The following is a 22,826-nucleotide window of genomic DNA, read 5'->3' as shown; positions in this document are numbered from 1 at the left end:
AATGTAGGTCAGTGCCTCAGTGGCACGGCCGTCGCCGGTGGGTGAAGTGGTTCGGTCAGGTTATGTCATGGTAATGTCCGATCGGGTGACAGGTGTGTTTTTGGCAAAGCTAAGAGTGATTAAAAGTTGTGCGGGTGAATCTACAGGGATATTTAAATGGGTATGTACGGCGTAGATTGATAACCAAAATGTAGAAAAGTAGATCCATTAATTTATTCATAAATTATTTAATAACATATAATATATATAGCAACGATTCGATATACTGTACACACATGCGTTGTCAAAAATAATTCGTTGTATCAACTCTTGAGGTAAACTGACCCGTGGCGGCTTATTTTTTGTTAGGTAAAAACGCATCTCAATTTAGCGACAGATAAATTATTTTCATTCATACTCATAGGAACAATCTGTCGTTATAAGTTATTACTTTGTTCTGAATAATTGTGTGTGAATTCAGTAGATCTTGGATGTTTTTTTTTTCGCGTCACATCAAAACGCTCTCTCATGTGTAGTTTACAACTGCGTGGAATAGTTTCCTATTTTTTTTTCTTGTCTAATTAAATCAAATTTAATTAGATTTGCGTAAGATCTTCATGAGACTTTTGCTCATGTAGTACGGCTTGGATGCCGATCCGTCGTTTCTTTCACAATCTTCCAGGAAACAAAGGAATAATGTGTCAATTGCTGCGGAATAGACGCCGAAGAATACCGATGCTAGGAAATAGGATCCTATCGCTACAAGGACAACTGGAACTAGCCAATAATGTATATCAGTCAAGTGAGTCGTTGTGTACCACCAAGTCCCCCAAGCTGCGCCAGCCATGATTAATAATTTTCCCAGGAAGAGCAGCCAGTCTGTGATCTGTGGGTGAGATTCTCGGATCAGAAATAGTTAACTTGAATTATTAGTTATCATTGAATTTTGGATAGAGAACTATTCACCTTGTCTAGTACGAAGACTCTCAGAAGATTTCTCATTAACAGATTAAATGCGTTTCTAGCAGAACTGCAAAAACCTTTTCCGTGAATTGCACACATTATGTACGCATTTCTGTTGATGAACTTTAGGAACTTTTCCAACGCCCAGAAGCAACATTTCATACACTTCATTAAAAATGTTACCAATTCATTGTCGTACGATTTTAGTTTCTCGTCGATCCATTCCAATATTCCTCGTATGATGCGACATATTGTTATAATCAATGATCCGAAGGCCAGAGTTCCCAAATGGTACCTGAAATAAGGTACGTCATGAAATATGGGAAACGACAGACCGTGATTTGAAAAACCTTACCTTATCGTTCTCCAAACGCTAACGGTCAATGTGAAAAAAGGGACGTCGGACTTTCTAAACGTCCAATACCAAGCAGAGAAAGTCCCAGCTAGTACCATTTCTCCGAAGGCAGAGGCGAAGAAAATCAGCCAAATTAGTCCGACGATGTTGTAAGTGTGAATATAATTAATGAAACTTGGGCTGGATGTGCGATTCAAGTAGCATCCACCCGATATACAAAAACCACCATTTTCCGTGCAACTCGAATTGAATATATCCGGATCACAAGATTCTCCATCCGTGTAATTCAATGTTGCAGGACACGCGCAGTTACCGCCGAGATTTACCGTGTAAAATGGCACTCTTATCGTCAGCACGTAAACTGCAACTAGTAGGGTGTAGACCATAACTGAAAGTTGGAGCACCCAAGGGACTATCGGGAACAGAAGAGTCGACGTCGTGCTGAGGACGGCCCTGTAAAATGATCAGATCAATAACAGCATGTTCAATATTGTGGGAAGAGTTTGCTCGAGCGAATTTACTTTTCCACTATTGAATCGAACTCACTTGCTCGCCTCTCCGATCAGCTGGCAAGCCAGTCGGATTCTGGAACGCAGGAAAATTGTTACCAGCAGTATTATAGCCAGCAGTACGCCGCATATTATGGTCATGACCAGCCAACCGGTTGCATAGTTTACTCTGTAGAGTAAAAAGAGACGATATGTGGAATATCCGAGAAGTACGCAGATCCCAATGATCGATACGAAAACTACGGGAGTAGCTATCCAACGCATCAGTAATATGTAGATCAGAGAAATCACCGCACTGCAGCCCAGAATCGCTGCAATGGTCCACCTATTGTTGAAAAAATCAGAGGTAAGAAGATATGGAAAATTAATAATTGTCAGGCGAATGATTGATACCAAATAAAAAAAAAAGATAGCATTAAACTAGTTGGGATTAGCAGTTTATGTAGAATAATTTCAAACCTGGTTTTTATAAAGTCGTCGTAAACATTTCGTAGAATTTCTTCCGCCTCTACCAAGAGCTTAACGTATTGCGAGGCCGAATCCAGTTCGGATACGGTCATGGTGTAGTTTACGTAAATTTCGGGAATTGTAACAGGAATACAACGGCGGGCGAGATTTCTGCTCCTGAGATACCATCGAGCGCACACATTATTTTCAACGTATGTTTGTAGCTGTTCGCGCGTCGACCGGCTAACATCGATTTCAATTTTGCACAACATTGATGATCTCAATGTTTCCAAATCTTGAGTCAACGACGATACGTCCCAGACAAAATCTGTGTTCGGACATTCGGCTACACATACTTGCGGAGTGTCGCATCCGTTTGTCGCTGCGGAGAGAGCCGCGCATTTTGTTAGATCAAAAAATACGAGATAAGGTTTTCCCGCTACGTCCGAATCAACTCCGCATTTCCGTCCTTCGGTATCCGTAGGAACCAGCAAAACATTAACATCTCCGAAAGTGAATACTGTAATTCGTGAACAATTGTGTGTTCAGTGTCATTTGAATTTATTTAGTTGAAAATTTCTCACCGTAATATCCAATTCCAGCCCACCCGCCCACGAAGGCCAGGAAAATAATCAGACAAAGCCAGTCCGTGCATGATCGATTTCTTCGAGGTCCTTTCCAATGTGGATCGTATTCCAATTTTGGGCCTGAATTTGAGCGTTTTCACGTTTATAAGTAAGTAATTATCCGCAACACGAACCTCCGCTAACTTGTTAGAAGTTTATTTTATAACTTTCGAACAACAAAGGATCACAGACTGACGAACGACATTCCTCACGGAATTTTTTTGAGCGTTCGAATCGTGAGAAAAACTTTAATTACAAACTTCAAACAGTAGCTTCTCGGTGTCCCGAACAACAATGACTTTTAATTTGAAATCGTCGCCGTACTTCTGGAGAAGAAATCTCCATTTTTAACGTCATATTTTTAATTACAAGTTAACAATACCGTGCGCGCTGAAATTTCATACAACCTGTCACATGATTCATCGTGCGTCAGTAATCGGTAGAGACCAGTAACGCAATAAAAACTAAACTCACCATGCTTGTCATCCATTTCACGTTGGATTTCTTATGTATAAATGTGTTTACACTGAGGCTTTATGCAGTTGCGGTAAAGTCTGCGGAACTGCTTCTTTACACAGACGCTTTCAAACTATATTCAGGCTTTCATTATTTTGCCTCACGTCAGCTATAGTTAGCTTCCTCCACCAGTTCCCACTACGAATGAACGGTAAACGAGCGTTAAGAATTCCCAACATGGTTGACTATACTGATAACAAATTCGTTTGATAAGATGGGATTAACAATGAACTCACAGTCGGAGGAAGTTGTTAATGTTATCAATAAAAAATTATTTTATTAATCAAGGGAACTAATCGGTAAAAAGAAAAAAACGAATTGAATGTCAAAAGTAAACGCGAAGGATTTTTATGAATGTAATTTAAGAAGACGTATGTGATATTTCAGACATCGAGTTCATGAGTAACTCGATACGATGATTCTTGTCTGTTCGCATCATCAGAATTCCCTGCGATACAGCTTTGTGGTTTCCTGTCGTTGAAAAAAAAAAATTTCAAATTGCCAGGAATCCAAAATTTAATTTTGGTTTGGAAATTACGTTTTAAAATTATCGGACTGATAAGGAAGGTAATAACCAAAAATATAACCAATCAGATATCACAAGTTCGACAACAAAGTGCTCAGGATGTTATCGCGAAAATCATTCTGAAGATCAGGAAGCAGAAATACCCATTGATAATTCGATACAAATTGATTATTGGAAAATATTTTCAATCTGCTGATAACGTATCGTTGCGTTATACGTGATTCACAGAAATTTGCGGTGGCACGAAACGGGTCAGAAAAATCACAGGTGAATAAACGCTTTGCTTTAATAGAAAGATAGGTTTATTAGAGGTTTACAGATTGCCTATGTAAGTATTTATTATTTCGTTTTGGGCAAAAATCTATCCAGAACACCACCGGTTCTTCCTTGTAACGATTTTTTCTCCGTATTTCGGGGTGATTGATCTTCCTGCATCAGCTTGACGGTTTCCTGAAGATAAAAACACATGCTTATTTTAAATAGCGCCAGCTTTGTTCGTACTCCTGATTTATCATGGGATTTCTCAGAGCACGTATGACGCACGGAACAAGCGTTACTGATTAACTTTATCTAAATCCCATTAAATCAAAATCGTAAATATTAGATAACGAATGAGGACAGATAATTGTTGTGCAGGATCCTAAAATTATTCTACCTACCCTGCGACTCAGATCGTTCAATATCTTTTTCGTCTTGATTATTTTTGCAGTTCCCCCCTTTCCTTTGGCTTTCGTTTTACGAGGTTCAAAGTCAATCTTTTTTGGTTTCAGGTGCTGAAAAATGACGATAATCAATCAGAAAAATCTTACGCATTCAACTGAGACAGAAGACAATCGTTAAATTGCATACAAGAAGTTTTTTCTTCGCTTCAAACTTGTCCTTCATAGTGGGTAGATCAACTTCAGCAACTGCAGATGGATTGAGGGTAATAAACTCAGGCTGAATCTTTTCCAAAAGTGCTTTGACTTCGGCCTCGCGTCTTTGATTTTTAGTTTGAAACGGATTATTCTCGAGGGCGTCAAAGTTTGCCTCAGCACTGCCAGGAATAAGTAAGGACTGGAATCCTTTGGCTGTTGCGATTCCTAATATATCTTCGTACGGGCAAAACTGTTGGCTTGTCACCGGCCAGGAACTACGGTGGCGCAAATATGCCTTTTTACTCTCTTGGAAGTCCCTATGATGAAAATGGCTGTATATTGCAGTTGTTTTGTTTTGATGTGAGCTGAGTGTTATTTACCTATAAACCTCTACTACGTTGCCTGTTGCAACGGCCAGCAATCCTTTCTGGCTGTACGATAATTCTTGAGCCGGGGACGATACAATCAAATTGTGCAAGGGCCCGGACAACTGGCGTACATCCCACACTTTGATACTCCGATCTGGGCAACTCGTTGCCATGTAGGTACCATTGGGATGAATTGTACAGGCCGAGACTGCCTGTTTGTGACACAGCATCTTAGCAACTGGCTCTTGACTATTCGGTGACCACATCGATACTACACCTTTCGCATGTCCGATGCATAAAAGCGCATTGCTGGGATTTTGAGTCATGACCTGAAGAGTAAAGCAGCATTTTTCACATTATATCTCGTGGACAGGAAATTATAGGGTGCTATTGATATTACTTTACCAAAGATTAACTTACAGACAAATTGCCTAGTTTGGTATTGAACTTTGATATTATTTTGCCTATTGACACATCCAGCCAGGTCAAGTAGCCCTGTTTAGATGCACTGGCTAGTAGAAAATGATACGGCAAAAATTCCAGACGAGTAACGCTGTTCATATTTTTAAGGCAATGTAGTTCGATCCCCTGGTGGTCATATATATAGACCCATTCTTTCTGGGCAACTGCGAACATGGTTTCGACATGGAGCCAAGCTACGTCATGGACAGATTCCATGACATTCAGTTCACAAGCTAATTTTTTAGTAATCCAATCAAAAGCAGCAACATGACCAAGTTTCCCACCTAAGAGCAAGTGGCGACCATTCCTTGAGTATCGTAGATGGTAAGGGCCAAAATTCAAGTCTAAATTGAAGTGTTTGGCTGCGCTAGTAATGTCAACATTGTCTGCAATCTGCCTTTGCGTAAACTGAGTAGTCGTCTCCCCAATATCTGGTTCCAAAAAACCAGGAGCTTCCGTAAGAAGCAATTCACTGCGAGCCGATTGTTCTGTAGAGTATTTTATAGCTCGTTCTTTCTTTTTCAGACGAATTCTATGGATCTTTGTGCGAACACCAGTTCGAGTAGGCTTCAAATTAATTCCTGGTCCACGATTGTATTTTGCTAACTTCTCTTTGGGAATCGGGGCCTTTCCAGGGTATTTAATTTTTCTTTCTAACCTTGACGATTTCTCATCATGTTGTCTGCGACCCCATTTTGGCTTTTTAATGTCTACTAATGTTACGATTTCTTCGGGATTCATAATTGCCTTTGCAGTATTAGGCATTTTAAAATGTTGGTTGGAACAACACGTTTAATGCGAGAATTTGTAACTAAACATCAGATAAACCCACGTGCTTTACTGACGGCGACTACTCCACTTTCGAATTGCCACATTAGACAGTATGACACGAGTATATTTTTTGCATCAGAGGCTAGGTCTGAATGATTCAAAGGAACAGAATTTCTCGGTGGTATTTTTTCATAGCTTAATTTCCCTGACGGTTTCATGATTCTGAAGTTAGAATACATATGAAAGAAGGTGAATAATATTTTTTAAATTGATGAAAATTTTATTTATTAATTAATTGTGCAACGCTTGTTAGTTACATGCGATCCCGCATCACATTTATGGTCATCTCTAAGTGAAACAGCTGAGCATCTGGAAATTTGGCGTTGCGCTCTAGCGCTATCAGATGCACTTTTGATAAACTACCAACGAAAACATTCGTCGATAACTTGTTTACCCGATGAGTAAATAAAAATTCAAGTTAAAAATAAATTAATCCAATCGAGATATTCTGATATTTACACTTTCGAAAGCGATAAATTGAAGATGACTTATTCGATTTTATAGACGGGATTAGTTTTGCTTTCAGATTTGTATTGCGAAGATCCAAGTATATGATATGGTATCCTCATGAAAATATAAATACAATCTACTGTGAATTAATTGTACAAATGTTCCCTCCAGTAATTTCCCGCGAAAACCACGAATACATTGTGCAAATCAGCTGAAACCGATACTCATTGCAATATTCTTTTTTTCCAGCAGACCCAGGAGTTCTGACGTTCCACTAAGTCAGCAGTTGCACGGATTCGCAGAGGAGAACCAGTGCCAGAGACGAATTCACCGACATGAAAATCTTTACGTTCAATACATAGCATATTTACGTCGGCTAGTTTTCAATACGAAAATTTATTACCAGACACGCATTTGGGATGAATACTTGAGATGATTGGGGTATGAACGAATGGATATGTCCTCATGTCTTGTAGTAATTGAAATAACTTGAGTAATACCGCGATATTAGGATGAACATTTATCTTCTGGATGATATCAAAACGTATATAGTTAAGTGATGAAAAGATTTATCCTGCAAAACCTATCGATTAATAAAAACTGATTGTCAACTTGATGTCTTGATTCTCATTGATTGAACACGACACGCCTCCTCGCATATGCTGTACTCCCAATACAAAAATCCATTTTTGGCCTAAACTGAGATATTTGAAGCGGTATTCTTCGGCTCAACGTGATCAGTGCCGGTTTGTATCAGAGCGTGATTGAATGATTGGAGACACAGGCATGCATGCAGTCAGTCCTGCAATGCATCAGTTGCTCTCTCTTTCATACTAGGAATAAAGAAACAGGGTGGACCGCATGCACATGATGAGGCACCAGGTCTCGGAATACCTCCTCGGTATTTCTGTTCTCCTGATACCCAGAAAATTTTTCGGCGAAAATTCTGAATTTTGAAATACCTCCTCGGTATTTCTGTTCTCCTGATACCCAGAAAATTTTTCGGCGAAAATTCTAAATTTTGAAATACCTCCTCGGTTTTTCTGTTCTCCTGATACTCAAAAAATTTTTGGCTTAAATTGTGAACTTCGGAAACGCTGTTCTGAAGCTAGAAATTATTCTTTTTCTCTTTTATCTACAATTTATTAAATAAAAAAATACACAGGCAGGCATATAGTTAGTCCCGCGAAGAATTGGTCGCTCTTTCTATCAGACTAGAAATAATCATGAAGGATTGAATGCATGCACATGATGAGGCATCAAGTTTCGGACCACCTCCTCGGGTTTCCTGTTCTCCTGATACAGATCTCCACTTTTCAGCAAACTTTCAATCTTCAGGGCCGGTATTCTAGAGCTCTGCATTATCACTTCCGGTTGACAGCATGATTGAACGATCAAAGACACAGGCATGCATGCAGTCAGTCCTGCAATGCATCAGTTGCTCTCTCTTTCATACTAGGAATAAAGAAACAGGATGGACCGCATGCACATGATGAGGCACCAGGTCTCGGAATACCTCCTCGGTGTTTCTGTTCTCCTGATACCCAGAAAATTTCTCGGCGAAAATTCTAAATTTTGAAATACCTCCTCGGTTTTTCTGTTCTCCTGATACCTAAAAATTTTTTTGGCCTAAATTCTAACTTTCGGAATACCTCCTCGGTTTTTCTGTTTTCCTGATACTCAAAAAATTTTTGGCTTGAATTGTGAACTTCGGAAACGCTGATCTAAAGCTAGAAATTATTCTTTTTCTCTTTTATCTACGATTTATTGAATAAACAAATACACAGGCAGGCATATAGTTAGTCCTGCGAAGAATTGGTCACTCGTTCTATCAGATTAGAAATGATCATGAAGGATTGAATGCATGCACATGATGAGGCACCAAGTTTCGGACCACCTCCTCGGGTTTCCTGTTCTCCTGATACAAATCTCCACTTTTCGGCAAACTTTCAATATTCAGGGCCGGTATTCTAGAGCTCTGCATTATCACTTCCGGTTGACAGCATGATTGAACGATCAAAGACACAGGCATGCATGCAGTCAGTCCTGCAATGCATCAGTTGCTCTTTCTTTCATACCAGGAATAAAGAAACAGGGTAGACCGCATGCACATGATGAGGCACCAGGTCTCGGAATACCTCCTCGGTATTTCTGTTCTCCTGATACCCAGAAAATTTTTCGGCGAAAATTCTAAATTTTGAAATACCTCCTCGGTTTTTCTGTTCTCCTGATACTCGAAAAATTTTTGGCTTGAATTGTAAACTTCAGAAACGCTGTTCTGAAGCTAGAAATTATTCTTTTTCTCTTTTATCTACGATTTATTGAATAAAAAAATACACAGGCAGGCATATAGTTAGTCCCGCGAAGAATTGGTCGCTCTTTCTATCAGACTAGAAATAATCATGAAGGATTGAATGCATGCACATGATGAGGCACCAAGTTTCGGACCACCTCCTCGGGTTTCCTGTTCTCCTGATACAAATCTCCACTTTTCGGCAAACTTTCAATTTTCAGGGCCGGTATTCTAGAGCTCTGCATTATCACTTCCGGTTGACAGCATGACTGAACGATCAAAGACACAGGCATGCATGCAGTCAGTCCTGCAATGCATCAGTTGCTCTCTCTTTCATACTAGGAATAAAGAAACAGGGTAGACCGCATGCACATGATGAGGCACCAGGTCTCGGAATACCTCCTCGGTATTTCTGTTCTCCTGATACCCAAAAAATTTTTCGGCGAAAATTCTAAATTTTGAAATACCTCCTCGGTTTTTCTGTTCTCCTGATACTCGAAAAATTTTTGGCTTGAATTGTAAACTTCAGAAACGCTGTTCTGAAGCTAAAAATTATTCTTTTTCTCTTTTATCTACGATTTATTGAATAAAAAAATACACAGGCAGGCATATAGTTAGTCCCGCGAAGAATTGGTCGCTCTTTCTATCAGACTGGAAATAATCATGAAGGATTGAATGCATGCACATGATGAGGCACCAAGTTTCGGACCACCTCCTCGAGTTTCCTGTTCTCCTGATACAAATCTCCACTTTTCGGCAAACTTTCAATCTTCAGGGCCGGTATTTTAGAGCTCTGCATTATCACTTCCGGTTGACAGCATGATTGAACGATCAAAGACACAGGCATGCATGCAGTCAGTCCTGCAATGCATCAGTTGCTCTCTCTTTCATACTAGGAATAAAGAAACAGGGTGGACCGCATGCACATGATAAGGCACCAGGTCTCGGAATACCTCCTCGGTATTTCTGTTCTCCTGATACCCAAAAAATTTTTCGGCGAAAATTCTGAATTTTGAAATACCTCCTCGGTATTTCTGTTCTCCTGATACCCAAAAAATTTTTCGGCGAAAATTCTAAATTTTGAAATACCTCCTCGGTTTTTCTGTTCTCCTGATACTCGAAAAATTTTTGGCTTAAATTGTGAACTTCGGAAAAGCTGTTCTGAAGCTAGAAATTATTCTTTTTCTCTCTTATCTACGATTAATTGAATAAAAAAATACACAGGCAGGCATATAGTTAGTCCCGCGAAGAATTGGTCGCTCTTTCTATCAGACTGGAAATAATCATGAAGGATTGAATGCATGCACATGATGAGGCACCAAGTTTCGGACCACTTCCTCGGGTTTCCTGTTCTCCTGATACAAATCTCCACTTTTCGGCAAACTTTCAATTTTCAGGGCCGGTATTCTAGAGCTCTGCATTATCACTTCCGGTTGACAGCATGATTGAACGATCAAAGACACAGGCATGCATGCAGTCAGTCCTGCAATGCATCAGTCGCTCTCTCTTTCATACTAGGAATAAAGAAACAGGATGGACCGCATGCACATGATGAGGCACCAGGTCTCGGAATACCTCCTCGGTATTTCTGTTCTCCTGATACCCAGAAAATTTCTCGGCGAAAATTCTAAATTTTGAAATACCTCCTCGGTTTTTCTGTTCTCCTGATACCTGAAAAATTTTCCGTCCTAAATTCTAACTTCCGGAATACATCCTCGGTTTTTCTGTTCTCCTGATACTCGGAAAATTTTCGGCCTAAATTGTGAAATTCGGAAACGCTGTTCTGAAGCTAGAAATTATTCTTCTTCTCTTTTATCTACGATTTATTGAATGAAAAAATACACAGGCAGGCATATAGTTAGTCCCGCGAAGAATTGGTCGCTCTTTCTATCAGACTAGAAATAATCATGAAGGATTGAATGCATGCACATGATGAGGCACCAAGTTTCGGACCACCTCCTCGGGTTTCCTGTTCTCCTGATACAAATCTCCACTTTTCGGCAAACTTTCAATTTTCAGGGCCGGTATTCTAGAGCTCTGCATTATCACTTCCGGTTGACAGCATGATTGAACGATCAAAGACACAGGCATGCATGCAGTCAGTCCTGCAATGCATCAGTTGCTCTCTCTTTCATACTAGGAATAAAGAAACAGGGTGGACCGCATGCACATGATGAGGCACCAGGTCTCGGAATACCTTCTCGGTATTTCTGTTCTCCTGATACCCAGAAAATTTTTCGGCAAAAATTCTAAATTTCAAAATACCTTCTCGGTTTTTCTGTTCTCCTGATACGTAAAAATTTTTTCGGCCTAAATTCTAACTTCCGGAATACCTCCTCGGTTTTTCTGTTTTCCTGATGCTCGAAAAATTTTTGGCTTGAATTGTGAACTTCGGAAACGCTGATCTAAAGCTAGAAATTATTCTTTTTCTCTCTTATCTACGATTTATTGAATAAAAAAATACACAGGCAGGCATATAGTTAGTCCCGCGAAGAATTGGTCGCTCTTTCTATCAGACTAGAAATAATCATGAAGGATTGAATGCATGCACATGATGAGGCACCAAGTTTCGGACCACCTCCTCGGGTTTCCTGTTCTCCTGATACAAATCTCCACTTTTCGGCAAACTTTCAATTTTCAGGGCCGGTATTCTAGAGCTCTGCATTATCACTTCCGGTTGACAGCATGATTGAACGATCAAAGACACAGGCATGCATGCAGTCAGTCCTGCAATGCATCAGTTGCTCTCTCTTTCATACTAGGAATAAAGAAACAGGGTAGACCGCATGCACATGATGAGGCACCAGGTCTCGGAATACCTCCTCGGTATTTCTGTTCTCCTGATACCCAGAAAATTTTTCGGTGAAAATTCTAAATTTTGAAATACCTCCTCGGTTTTTCTGTTCTCCTGATACTCGAAAAATTTTTGGCTTGAATTGTAAACTTCAGAAACGCTGTTCTGAAGCTAGAAATTATTCTTTTTCTCTTTTATCTACGATTTATTGAATAAAAAAATACACAGGCAGGCATATAGTTAGTCCCGCGAAGAATTGGTCACTCTTTCTATCAGACTAGAAATAATCATGAAGGATTGAATGCATGCACATGATGAGGCACCAAGTTTCGGACCACCTCCTCGGGTTTCCTGTTCTCCTGATACAAATCTCCACTTTTCGGCAAACTTTCAATTTTCAGGGCCGGTATTCTAGAGCTCTGCATTATCACTTCCGGTTGACAGCATGACTGAACGATCAAAGACACAGGCATGCATGCAGTCAGTCCTGCAATGCATCAGTTGCTCTCTCTTTCATACTAGGAATAAAGAAACAGGGTGGACCGCATGCACATGATGAGGCACCAGGTCTCGGAATACCTTCTCGGTATTTCTGTTCTCCTGATACCCAGAAAATTTTTCGGCAAAAATTCTAAATTTCAAAATACCTTCTCGGTTTTTCTGTTCTCCTGATACGTAAAAATTTTTTCGGCCTAAATTCTAACTTCCGGAATACCTCCTCGGTTTTTCTGTTTTCCTGATGCTCGAAAAATTTTCGGCCTAAATTGTGAAATTCGGAAACGCTGTTCTGAAGCTAGAAATTATTCTTCTTCTCTTTTATCTACGATTTATTGAATGAAAAAATACACAGGCAGGCATATAGTTAGTCCCGCGAAGAATTGGTCGCTCTTTCTATCAGACTAGAAATAATCATGAAGGATTGAATGCATGCACATGATGAGGCACCAAGTTTCGGACCACCTCCTCGGGTTTCCTGTTCTCCTGATACAAATCTCCACTTTTCGGCAAACTTTCAATTTTCAGGGCCGGTATTCTAGAGCTCTGCATTATCACTTCCGGTTGACAGCATGATTGAACGATCAAAGACACAGGCATGCATGCAGTCAGTCCTGCAATGCATCAGTTGCTCTCTCTTTCATACTAGGAATAAAGAAACAGGGTGGACCGCATGCACATGATGAGGCACCAGGTCTCGGAATACCTTCTCGGTATTTCTGTTCTCCTGATACCCAGAAAATTTTTCGGCAAAAATTCTAAATTTCAAAATACCTTCTCGGTTTTTCTGTTCTCCTGATACGTAAAAATTTTTTCGGCCTAAATTCTAACTTCCGGAATACCTCCTCGGTTTTTCTGTTTTCCTGATGCTCGAAAAATTTTTGGCTTGAATTGTGAACTTCGGAAACGCTGATCTAAAGCTAGAAATTATTCTTTTTCTCTCTTATCTACGATTTATTGAATAAAAAAATACACAGGCAGGCATATAGTTAGTCCCGCGAAGAATTGGTCGCTCTTTCTATCAGACTAGAAATAATCATGAAGGATTGAATGCATGCACATGATGAGGCACCAAGTTTCGGACCACCTCCTCGGGTTTCCTGTTCTCCTGATACAAATATCCACTTTTCGGCAAACTTTCAATTTTCAGGGCCGGTATTCTAGAGCTCTGCATTATCACTTCCGGTTGACAGCATGATTGAACGATCAAAGACACAGGCATGCATGCAGTCAGTCCTGCGATGCATCAGTTGCTCTCTCTTTCATACTAGAAATAAAGAAACAGGGTGGACCGCATGCACATGATGAGGCACCAGGTCTCGGAGTACCTCCTCGGTGTTTCTGTTCTCCTGATACCCAGAAAATTTCTCGGCGAAAATTCTAAATTTTGAAAAACCTCCTCGGTTTTTCTGTTTTCCTGATACCTGAAAAATTTTCCGTCCTAAATTCTAACTTCCGGAATACCTCCTCGGTTTTTCTGTTCTCCTGATACCTGAAAAATTTTCCGTCCTAAATTCTAACTTCCGGAATACCTCCTCGGTTTTTCTGTTCTCCTGATACTCGGAAAATTTTCGGCTTTAATTGTGAAATTCGGAAACGCTGTTCTGAAGCTAGAAATTATTCTTCTTCTCTTTCATCTACGATTTATTGAATGAAAAAATACACAGGCAGGCATATAGTTAGTCCCGCAAAGAATTGGTCGCTCTTTCTATCAGACTAGAAATAATCATGAAGGATTGAATGCATGCACATGATGAGGCACCAAGTTTCGGACCACCTCCTCGAGTTTCCTGTTCTCCTGATACAAATCTCCACTGTTTGGCAAACTTTCAATCTTCAGGGCCGGTATTCTAGAGCTCTGCATTATCATTTCCGGTTGACAGCATGATTGAACGATCAAAGACACAGGCATGCATGCAGTCAGTCCTGCAATGCATCAGTTGCTCTCTCTTTCATACTAGGAATAAAGAAACAGGGTGGACCGCATGCACATGATGAGGCACCAGGTCTCGGAATACCTCCTCGGTATTTCTGTTCTCCTGATACCCAGAAAATTTTTCGGCAAAAATTCTAAATTTTCAAATACCTCCTCGGTTTTTCTGTTCTCCTGATACCTAAAAATTTTTTCGGCCTAAATTCTAACTTCCGGAATACCTTCTCGGTTTTTCTGTTCTGCTGATACTCGAAAAATTTTTGGCTTAAATTGTAAACTTCGGAAACGCTGTTCTAAAGCTAGAAATTATTCTTTTTCTCTTTTGTCTACGATTTATTGAATAAAAAAATACACAGGCAGGCATATAGTTAGTCCCGCAAAGAATTGGTCGCTCTTTCTATCAGACTAGAAATAATCATGAAGGATTGAATGCACGCACATGATGAGGCACCAAGTTTCGGACCACCTCCTCGGGTTTCCTGTTCTCCTGATACAAATCTCCACTTTTCGGCAAACTTTCAATTTTCAGGGCCGACATTCTAGAGCTCTGCATTATCACTTCTGGTTTGTATCGAAGCATGGTTGAAGGATTGAAGACATAGTCATGCACGAGACGATGTCTTTAAGTAACCAGATGTTTCATAATAATTTGGTGAATTCGATGTGGAGGTTCGTGATGGATATTAAATTAACAATTTTCTATTGTTAGTAGTTCAGGTTTATTGATGAATAAACGTTCGAATGTTCATGATGGGACATTTTGAAGCATGTCATGGCTTCATCTCAATAGATACATTCACTTAGTTACAAAATTTTTAACTTAAAGTAGTGTGCTTAGAAAACTCTAATTTTGATTCACAATTATCCAACAAGCAACTCGATAGTTTACATGTTCAAATTCAAATACATACGGCATGATCATATTCCTAATATAATCTTTATATTATCAATAGCTTAAACCATACTTTTATGAAATTAACATCATCATTATTCAATAATTATTATCTATAATCTGATAGTTTTCAAAAAAATAACGCCTAACTCATTTATACAAATCATCTCTACTGTACATGTAATGATAGACTTCGTAGATGTTCCGAGGACCGTCTCGCTTTTTCCGATAAGAGGCCAGACTGCTTCACAGCTCGCACGTTTGTCTCTTGAAAAAAAAACGAACAGAGGTGAGGTATGCACGATAAACTTGAAACGCAGCTGCGGAAAAATTAAGTTATCTCAGAAAATATCAAGCCTAGCTTAATACACCCGATGGATCCGTGTTTTCCAGATCAGAATACATAGATGAAGTGGCCTGATATTATTTCTGTCAATACTGTATAATTTTCCTCAAAAAAACACCAAGCCTATAGCCTTAGATTTTCTCTCAAAATTAGGAATAAAATTCTAGAATTCTCCCTCTTGATCCTGATATGGTATTCTTATGTATTTGGATCTCAGAAATACAAATCTGCGAGCCAAATAATTTTATTTATAAAATTGCTCGAATTATCGTCGATTGAAAAAGTGAAAAACCAGAGCTATCTCGATGGGATTTATTCCTATCGTAATTTAGTCGATGTATACGTATTTTTGACGAAAATATTCAAAGGATAAGCATGCCGAAATTAATTTCGGTGCCATCAGGAGTGATCAGGGTCTTCAGAGAAAAAATAAGCGTCTATAAAAACTTCAAAATTACCGACGTGAGTGTCATCATACGGAATTGTCGCGAACTTCTTTACCGTATATAAAAAAAAAAATTTAGCTGAGCATCACGGAAATAGTTCGCAAAAATTCTTTTTCGTAGCGCTCGGATCGATAATTTCAGAATTTTTTTAGACGCTCATACGGGATACGTGGATGGAATTTATTCACAACACAGTTTACTTAATTAATTCGTGTTTTTGAGGCCTCAATAAGAATACACCTCCGCAAAAGTTCTTGGGTTGTCTGAATTAAAACTGTTGACAACCACTCGAGTAAAGTCAGCTGAGGATATCATAGAGAAAACGGTGCATAAATAGTGAAAGTATAACCTATCCAACCTCTCTCGAGAAGGTTCGTTATGTTATTGCCCACATCTTTCAATTGTCGACCAGTGATCTCTATACTGAAGTACTAAAAGTGCAAGATCCGTGAATGGACTCATTTGTTGATTAGACTCTATTCTCTCAAAAATGCCGAAGTATTATTGCGACTACTGTGACACATACCTAACCCACGATTCGCCGAGTGTAAGAAAAACACATTGTCAGGGTCGCAAGCACAAAGACAATGTGAAATATTTTTACCAAAAATGGATGGAAGAACAAGCCCAGCATTTGATCGACGCCACCACTGCAGCATTCAAAGCTGGTAAAATAGCATCGAATCCATTCGCCGCTAACAAGGGAGCTGCGATTCCACCACCGCCAAGTCTAGGCGCGAGACCCGGAGTTCCTCCTCAAGGCCCTCCGGGAATGATGCATCCTCCAGGAATGCACGGTGGTCCTATGGGACCTGGCGGTCCGATGATGATGGGTCCTCACGGACCAATGGGACCAATGATGGGAATGAGGCCTCCGATGATGGGACATATGGGGCCAATGGGGCCAATGATGGGACCGATGGGTCCAATGGGACCGATGAGACCGCCGATGAATGGGCCACCACCAACGATGAGCGGACCACCGCAGATGAAGACATAGCTTTGAAAAATCCACAGTGGTCAAAGACTCACCAAAAATTAAGTTTACTCAGTTTTCAATACCTGAACATCTGCAATGCTAAAAGGCTGGATGGTTTAAAGTCACACTCAACTCCAAGGTCTGTTTTCTAACTTCCAGAGTTTAAGTCATGTTGCGAAGAAACCTGAGCCTTTTGTTCAAACATGGATGAGTTATTATTCAGAAATAACATTAAAGTTTTTCAGCAAAGCAATTGTATTATCAAAAGGAATGAAAAATAAATTTTCATATTGTATGACATATTTATCTCTTACCTCTTCTGTTTCCAGATATAAAATCCTTGTCGAATTATATTTATTTTGCCGGTTGGGTACTATTGCCTAGAAAAAAATAGCACGTAATACAAATTAGGTCACGATCATACGAAGATGAATTATTATCAGTGTGAGTTTGACTTGAGTTTATCTCTACATTTATCAAGTCTTTGATTTATCTTGTATTACAAGTTGAATAAATTGCTAGAAAGTTGAAATATGTCATCGATATATAAAACTACGCAAGTATATATCTATGATAAACTAGCAAAACAAGAAAAAATGGATAGATAGCTCAAAACACGCTACTAAAATACAATGTATAAAATTCGCATCTTTATTATTCTGAGAACATTCTAGACAGAAATTTATCTGCCTCAGTTCGACAAGGAACTTAATCATCATTACGTCCCTTCGATACTATGATAACATAATAATCGTATCTGAGTACTGTCGCTGTGCGTCTGTAGCCTCAGCTTTTTTATTTCTGCAGACTCACTTGGTTTTTTTTTTTTTTTTTTTCTTTTTCCTTTATCCATTCTTTTCTTCTAATAATGATTAACAAGCTCTCATACATGATTCACTTAAGGCAACCTCGAATTTAATAGCAGCTTAAATATCGTTCAATATATTAATATATATTTACTACCCAGGAACCTATATCATAAAAACTAGCTTCATTATTATCATCGTCGCATCGATGTTAGCCAACTTACTGTTGTATATTTATATCTATTATTTCACACCGCAGCTTTAAATAATTTACAAAGTTTCAATCAACTTTTTAATTCTGGGTAGACGGGATGCGTGTTAACATTACAGCTGCGCTTGTGTACCGAAAGTAAAATTATCTCGGTTTTTATCTCATCTTCATTTGGACCAATGCCACGATTTTTTTAATAGCAATTTTAACAAAATTCATAATTAAAAATCACGCGTCTACCCAAGGGACTAGACTAGCGAACGATCGAGATATCAAGAATCTATCAACTGTGTGATTCATTGTGTTATTGTTATCCATATATTCATTCATATTCGTGATTCATGGGGATATCTTTTTCACCGTATTATTTACAAAATTTCAAAGTCGATTCGATTGATAATAAATATCTTATATATTATTATTATAATAACATTATTGGAAAATAAATTAGTTACTTATCGCGATCAATTATAATGACGATACAATTAAACGCCTGCATCACTCGTTTTTGAAAATAAAAAAAAAAAACAAAAAAAAAAAACAAACAATTTCTCTTGCAACCCTTTTTCGAAATAAAAATTCTAACGAACAAATCATAGCGCCGTTTCCAGAGTCGGTGCGCTCGGGCTACGCGTTACGTTCTGACTGAGACTGTGTTGGGGAGATTCCGATCTCGCCCGATTATGTCTTGTGAAAAAAGTCTTGTTCTGTACCGTGGAATTTGGGGTAGACGTGGCGGGAAAACTGGCCAGAAATTGCGCCCTAGCCAGCTGATTGTTCGCTCTCCTGTTCTCCGCGGACGTTAGCGCCCGATTAACACTCCGACCGTAAAGTTCGGAGTTCGAGGGCTCGTAAGAATCCCCGGAAATTTTAGCGGCGTCCGTTTCGGAGTAATTGCCGATAATACTTTGACGAATCGAAGGCCTCGAAGAATCGCTGACGTTCGAACTTTCGGTTTGAAAATTTTTCGACGTTTTATTGCTCGGTTGATCCTGACCGGTTTTGCATTCGTCGCGACGCAGATCGCCGCACAAATCCAACTGGCGTTTCGAGTTCAATCTGGATATGGGTGATGGATTTTCCGGTGACGGTTTCATCGCCTTCTCCTCGGCCGCCGCGTCCTCGATTATCGTCGACGAAAGAACGTCCGATCTCGGACTCTGGAATCTCCAGGCCGCTCGGGGGCTCAATACTTTAACGGGCGTAACCGGCTGCGCTATTTGGTGCCCTTGAAGCACCGCGTGTTGTTGATGCAACTGCTGAACCTGCTGATGCTGCGGATACAACTGCTGCTGTTGGCTCTGCTGACGCGACAATTTCAGCTGCTCGGCGGCCGAAAGTTTCGTCGGTCCCGTCTTAACACTCTGCTGCAACAAAAGTCGCTTGAAGTCCAAGCGCGATGTGGTCGACGGAGGATTGACGGTTCTCGGCACCTAAAAAAACCCCAAAATACGTGAATACATGTATAATCCGGAAAAAACGCGATTCGACGCTATCGGACGTTCGTTCTATATTTACTGTGGGAGTTTTATGCGACTCGGGGCTCCAGCTGTGCCTGGTGCTGATTTGATTCTGACCCGCCGCGTTAGAATCTGCACTAGGAGTGACTACTCCGGTCTCCGGTTCCTCTCTGATGTTCAATCGGCGTTTCGATTTGTGAATCGCTGCGAACAACTCCTCGTTCGACATTGTACTCTTAGTGGGCGAGAGGACCAGGTTCATCGGGGCGTTTCGTTCCTGTTCGCCCTCCTTCGAAAGCGGGGTGCTTCTTCCGGACGAGCAATTGGACTGATGCCCTTGCGACGTTTGCCTAACGGACGCTGCGTCTAGATGCCGCTGCAAATTTTCCGCGCTCACTCGGCCAGGGGTCGAAGACTGGAAGGCCTTGTTGCTGCTGGGTGCTATTGGCGAGAGCGCGGTGTTTTTCAGTTCGTCGGAAGCCTGCTGTTTCCATCCTTTCAGGTCCTGATCGGACACCACAGAAGGCACGGGGGCTGCCACGAAACGATACCCGACCGCCGCTAGACTGGCCGGTACAATGATCCTGAAAATGAAACGAAAAATGCATCGAATTCGGGGTAAAATAATAATCGAATTTCGCCCAGTTGGGACGGGACGATTTTCTCACCTGTTTCTGAGTACCGCGGCAGCCACTGGTGATTCCTGATTCGGATTGTGCGTCTGTTGTCGTTGTTCTTTGCGGTTGAAATTATCCGTAGCTGTTTTACCGTTTTTTGATATCGTCTGCAGTTTGGCAGTGTCGTTGCCGATTTTACTTCCCAATTCTTGGGACTTGATCGGGCCAACGTTTTGTCCACGTCTGGCCATCATGTGCATCGTACTCAGCGGACATCTGGCCAGACCACGAGTGATGTCGGGAGTGATGCTCCTGGGCGGTTCGATTTCCCTCGGGCTTCTGTACGATGGAAGTGTGTGGAATTGATGATGTTGATCGTTGTTGTTTGAGTAATTTCTGGTTTGCCGATCGTAAAATTGTCGCTCGTTGTTCAGATTCGTTTGATTTCTGGCGTAGTTTTCGCCGTCGTTGCGACGATTACCGTCGAATAAGGAGGAGCGATGATCATTTTCCGAGTAATTTCTGAGAACTTGGCGACCGGCGAGCTCCGAATTGATCTGATGCGTTGTTCGGGGTAATTGTTGCTTGTTCTCCTTGTAATTATGTATCCTGTTATCGCAATTGTGATGACGTTGATGATTGTTGTAGTTCTGATGATGTTTCTGTTGGTTCTCGTTGTGATGATAATTGACTACGTGCTGCGGTTTTATGTACGGTGGTAAATTCGTTTGTTGTAATTTCTCGTGATTCCCGATACGGCTGTTAAATTGTGGCGGTTCGATGTAGGGCGGTGGTCGCTGACACGATGCATCTGTAGACACGGATTCCTTAGGAACGGCTAGCAACGCGCTGTCTGTAACAGGGAAGAAGAAAAAAAAATTCATCTCTTAAAAGCTTCATTGATCGATGAATGGTGCCGAAGGAATAAATTATACCGCGATTCTTTTACCGATGATAGGTATTGTATCGTTGTCGAATATGTATGAATGAGTTATATTTCTAGCTTGATTTTTTTTTTTTTTAATTTTTCAAACCACCGATAAAACAATGCATCGTGAAATAAATTCGATATAATTTTCAGCTTTATACGATTTCCCGTCTCCAGATTAATCGAAATTTTATAATTCATGATTATATACTCACCTTACCCAGATAATTTATTTTTACATTCTTACATTTATTGTTAAAATGCAGTCTCGTGTGAGGGACATTTCTTTCTTTCTTTCTTTCTTTCTTTGCTATACGTATAGGTGAACACACAACACAAACAGGAGCAAATCAGGGTGCAGATGAGTGGTGAAAGAAAAACAAAAAGAAAATTTGATTAACAACCACATGAATGATTATAAATGTGAGTGATACAGCAACTAGATATTTTTTTTTTTTTTTTTTTTTTTTGGTGTAAAAATATATACAAGGGTATTTTTGATAAAGGCGTTAAAAAATGAGTGCAGGTACAGGTGAAACGAAATGACAAAATGCGTGTGAAATTTTTTGTTGTTGTTTTTTTTTTTTTCATTTTTCATCATTTAAAAAAAAAACAAAAACATCGTATCTATTTAGATATATAATATAATATTATATATAGGTACAGGTATAATAAAAATATGTATATGTACAAAAGGAGGAAATAATTGAAAATATATATAATAAAATATTATGTGCGTGACTTTCGAAATACAATGTCTGTGAGTGAGTGAGTAAACGTGATTCTCGTAATGGAATTGCATGAAAACCGTGTTGCGATAATAAATTGAACGTCTTTCGCACGAATAAATGCAAATTTTGTTTTTGATAACGATGAGATAAAAAAAAAAATCAGAGCGCAAAATAAAAATCGAATAAAGTTAGTAATGTTTTTCGGACAGTTAGTCGGATAGACGTACCCTTATTAATAATACAATATATATATACTTGAATGTTTCGCAACACAGATATCACACGCTCTCACGAACCGCATGCAAAATAATAACACATATGAAGAGAGAAAAAAAAAAAAAAAAAAAAAAATAAAGAACAATTTGAAAAATAATAAACAAGAAAGACACAGAACTGTATAAAACTACATAAATACACAAATTCTATAACTATTGTTAAAAAAAAAAGAAATCAAAATGGATGGAATGGTGGTCGGATACCACGAGACGATTGCAAATTTTTCTACAACAATTATCGATCCTCTGAATCAGAGTGTATAGGCTCGCTGTTGTGGAATATTTCATCTGTATAAATATCGATAATTTAGAATGACGGGAAAAATAAAATAAATAAATAAATGTGACGGAATAATAACGAAACGTAGGTGAAAAAATTTGCAACCGTTCGTAGCTCGGAGCTAAGAGTCGATTATCTATAAATTACAATATTTACAATATGATTCTAGATTCATCATGATGATTTTGATATTCGTATCTCGTCACTACAAATTATACTATACACACTTATGTATACTCGTCGTTAATTATAATCCACTAATTCGCACTGTCCGTACGTAGAAATTTTTCTTACTTTCAATCCTTCGTAAATTTCTATCGATATATATTAAAATCCTTCGACGTGCCAAATTCTTCCCGAATATTCCGTAAAGATTCGGTGTGGTACGATAAAAGTATTATATGTATTAATTTATCGTCCAGCTGAACGAATATTGATAACTGACTCCGCC

General features: G+C 39.5%; 4 protein-coding genes and 1 long non-coding RNA gene across 8 annotated transcripts in view; 2 read left to right on the top strand and 3 right to left on the bottom strand.

The window, feature by feature from the left end:
* Positions 1 to 191: 191 nt before the first annotated feature.
* On the bottom strand, positions 192 to 3,544 carry LOC105693687 (choline transporter-like 2). The gene is made up of 7 exons (XM_012413773.3): positions 3,354 to 3,544; positions 2,838 to 2,960; positions 2,266 to 2,773; positions 1,844 to 2,131; positions 1,298 to 1,750; positions 946 to 1,237; positions 192 to 865 (listed from the first exon to the last, which is right to left on the bottom strand). The coding sequence occupies exons 1-7, from the start codon at positions 3,367 to 3,369 to the stop codon at positions 572 to 574; spliced, it is 1,974 nt and encodes a 657-aa protein (XP_012269196.2). The 5' UTR covers positions 3,370 to 3,544; the 3' UTR covers positions 192 to 571.
* Positions 1,989 to 7,505, top strand: LOC125501668. 3 transcript variants are annotated; one of them, XR_007279280.1, is made up of 7 exons: positions 1,989 to 2,152; positions 2,856 to 2,988; positions 3,783 to 3,962; positions 4,692 to 4,846; positions 4,914 to 5,138; positions 6,134 to 6,244; positions 7,139 to 7,505. It is a non-coding gene; the product is annotated as an uncharacterized LOC125501668 (long non-coding RNA). The 3 variants fall into 3 exon arrangements; XR_007279281.1 differs by lacking the exons at positions 3,783 to 3,962; positions 7,139 to 7,505 and adding an exon at positions 6,693 to 6,819; XR_007279282.1 differs by lacking the exons at positions 3,783 to 3,962; positions 6,134 to 6,244.
* On the bottom strand, positions 4,206 to 6,693 carry LOC105693694 (WD repeat-containing protein 46). The gene is made up of 5 exons (XM_012413785.3): positions 5,567 to 6,693; positions 5,159 to 5,475; positions 4,771 to 5,095; positions 4,581 to 4,694; positions 4,206 to 4,371 (listed from the first exon to the last, which is right to left on the bottom strand). The coding sequence occupies exons 1-5, from the start codon at positions 6,371 to 6,373 to the stop codon at positions 4,261 to 4,263; spliced, it is 1,674 nt and encodes a 557-aa protein (XP_012269208.2). The 5' UTR covers positions 6,374 to 6,693; the 3' UTR covers positions 4,206 to 4,260.
* An 8,714-nt stretch (positions 7,506 to 16,219) lies between the features above and the next one.
* On the top strand, positions 16,220 to 17,362 carry LOC105693316 (U1 small nuclear ribonucleoprotein C). Its single transcript, XM_012413159.3, has one exon. It carries the CDS (start codon positions 16,579 to 16,581, stop codon positions 17,086 to 17,088), a length of 510 nt encoding a protein of 169 aa, XP_012268582.1. The 5' UTR covers positions 16,220 to 16,578; the 3' UTR covers positions 17,089 to 17,362.
* A 333-nt stretch (positions 17,363 to 17,695) lies between these two features.
* The window catches only part of LOC105693327, a 46,671-nt gene continuing 41,540 nt past the window's right edge, over positions 17,696 to 22,826 (bottom strand). For both annotated transcript variants that reach the window (XM_048658938.1, XM_012413170.3), the window contains 3 exons: positions 20,213 to 21,014; positions 19,603 to 20,128; positions 17,696 to 19,517 (listed from right to left, as the gene is read on the bottom strand). In XM_048658938.1, the coding sequence (XP_048514895.1) occupies positions 18,678 to 19,517; positions 19,603 to 20,128; positions 20,213 to 21,014 (2,168 nt within the window). In that variant the 3' untranslated portion in view covers positions 17,696 to 18,677. The remainder of the gene's footprint in view (positions 19,518 to 19,602; positions 20,129 to 20,212; positions 21,015 to 22,826) is intronic.

Source organism: Athalia rosae, chromosome 7, assembly GCF_917208135.1.
Source record: "Athalia rosae chromosome 7, iyAthRosa1.1, whole genome shotgun sequence".
NCBI lineage: Eukaryota > Metazoa > Arthropoda > Insecta > Hymenoptera > Athaliidae > Athalia > Athalia rosae.
Note: the sequence above shows the minus strand (reverse complement) of the source record. Positions and strands in the feature narration are given on the sequence as shown.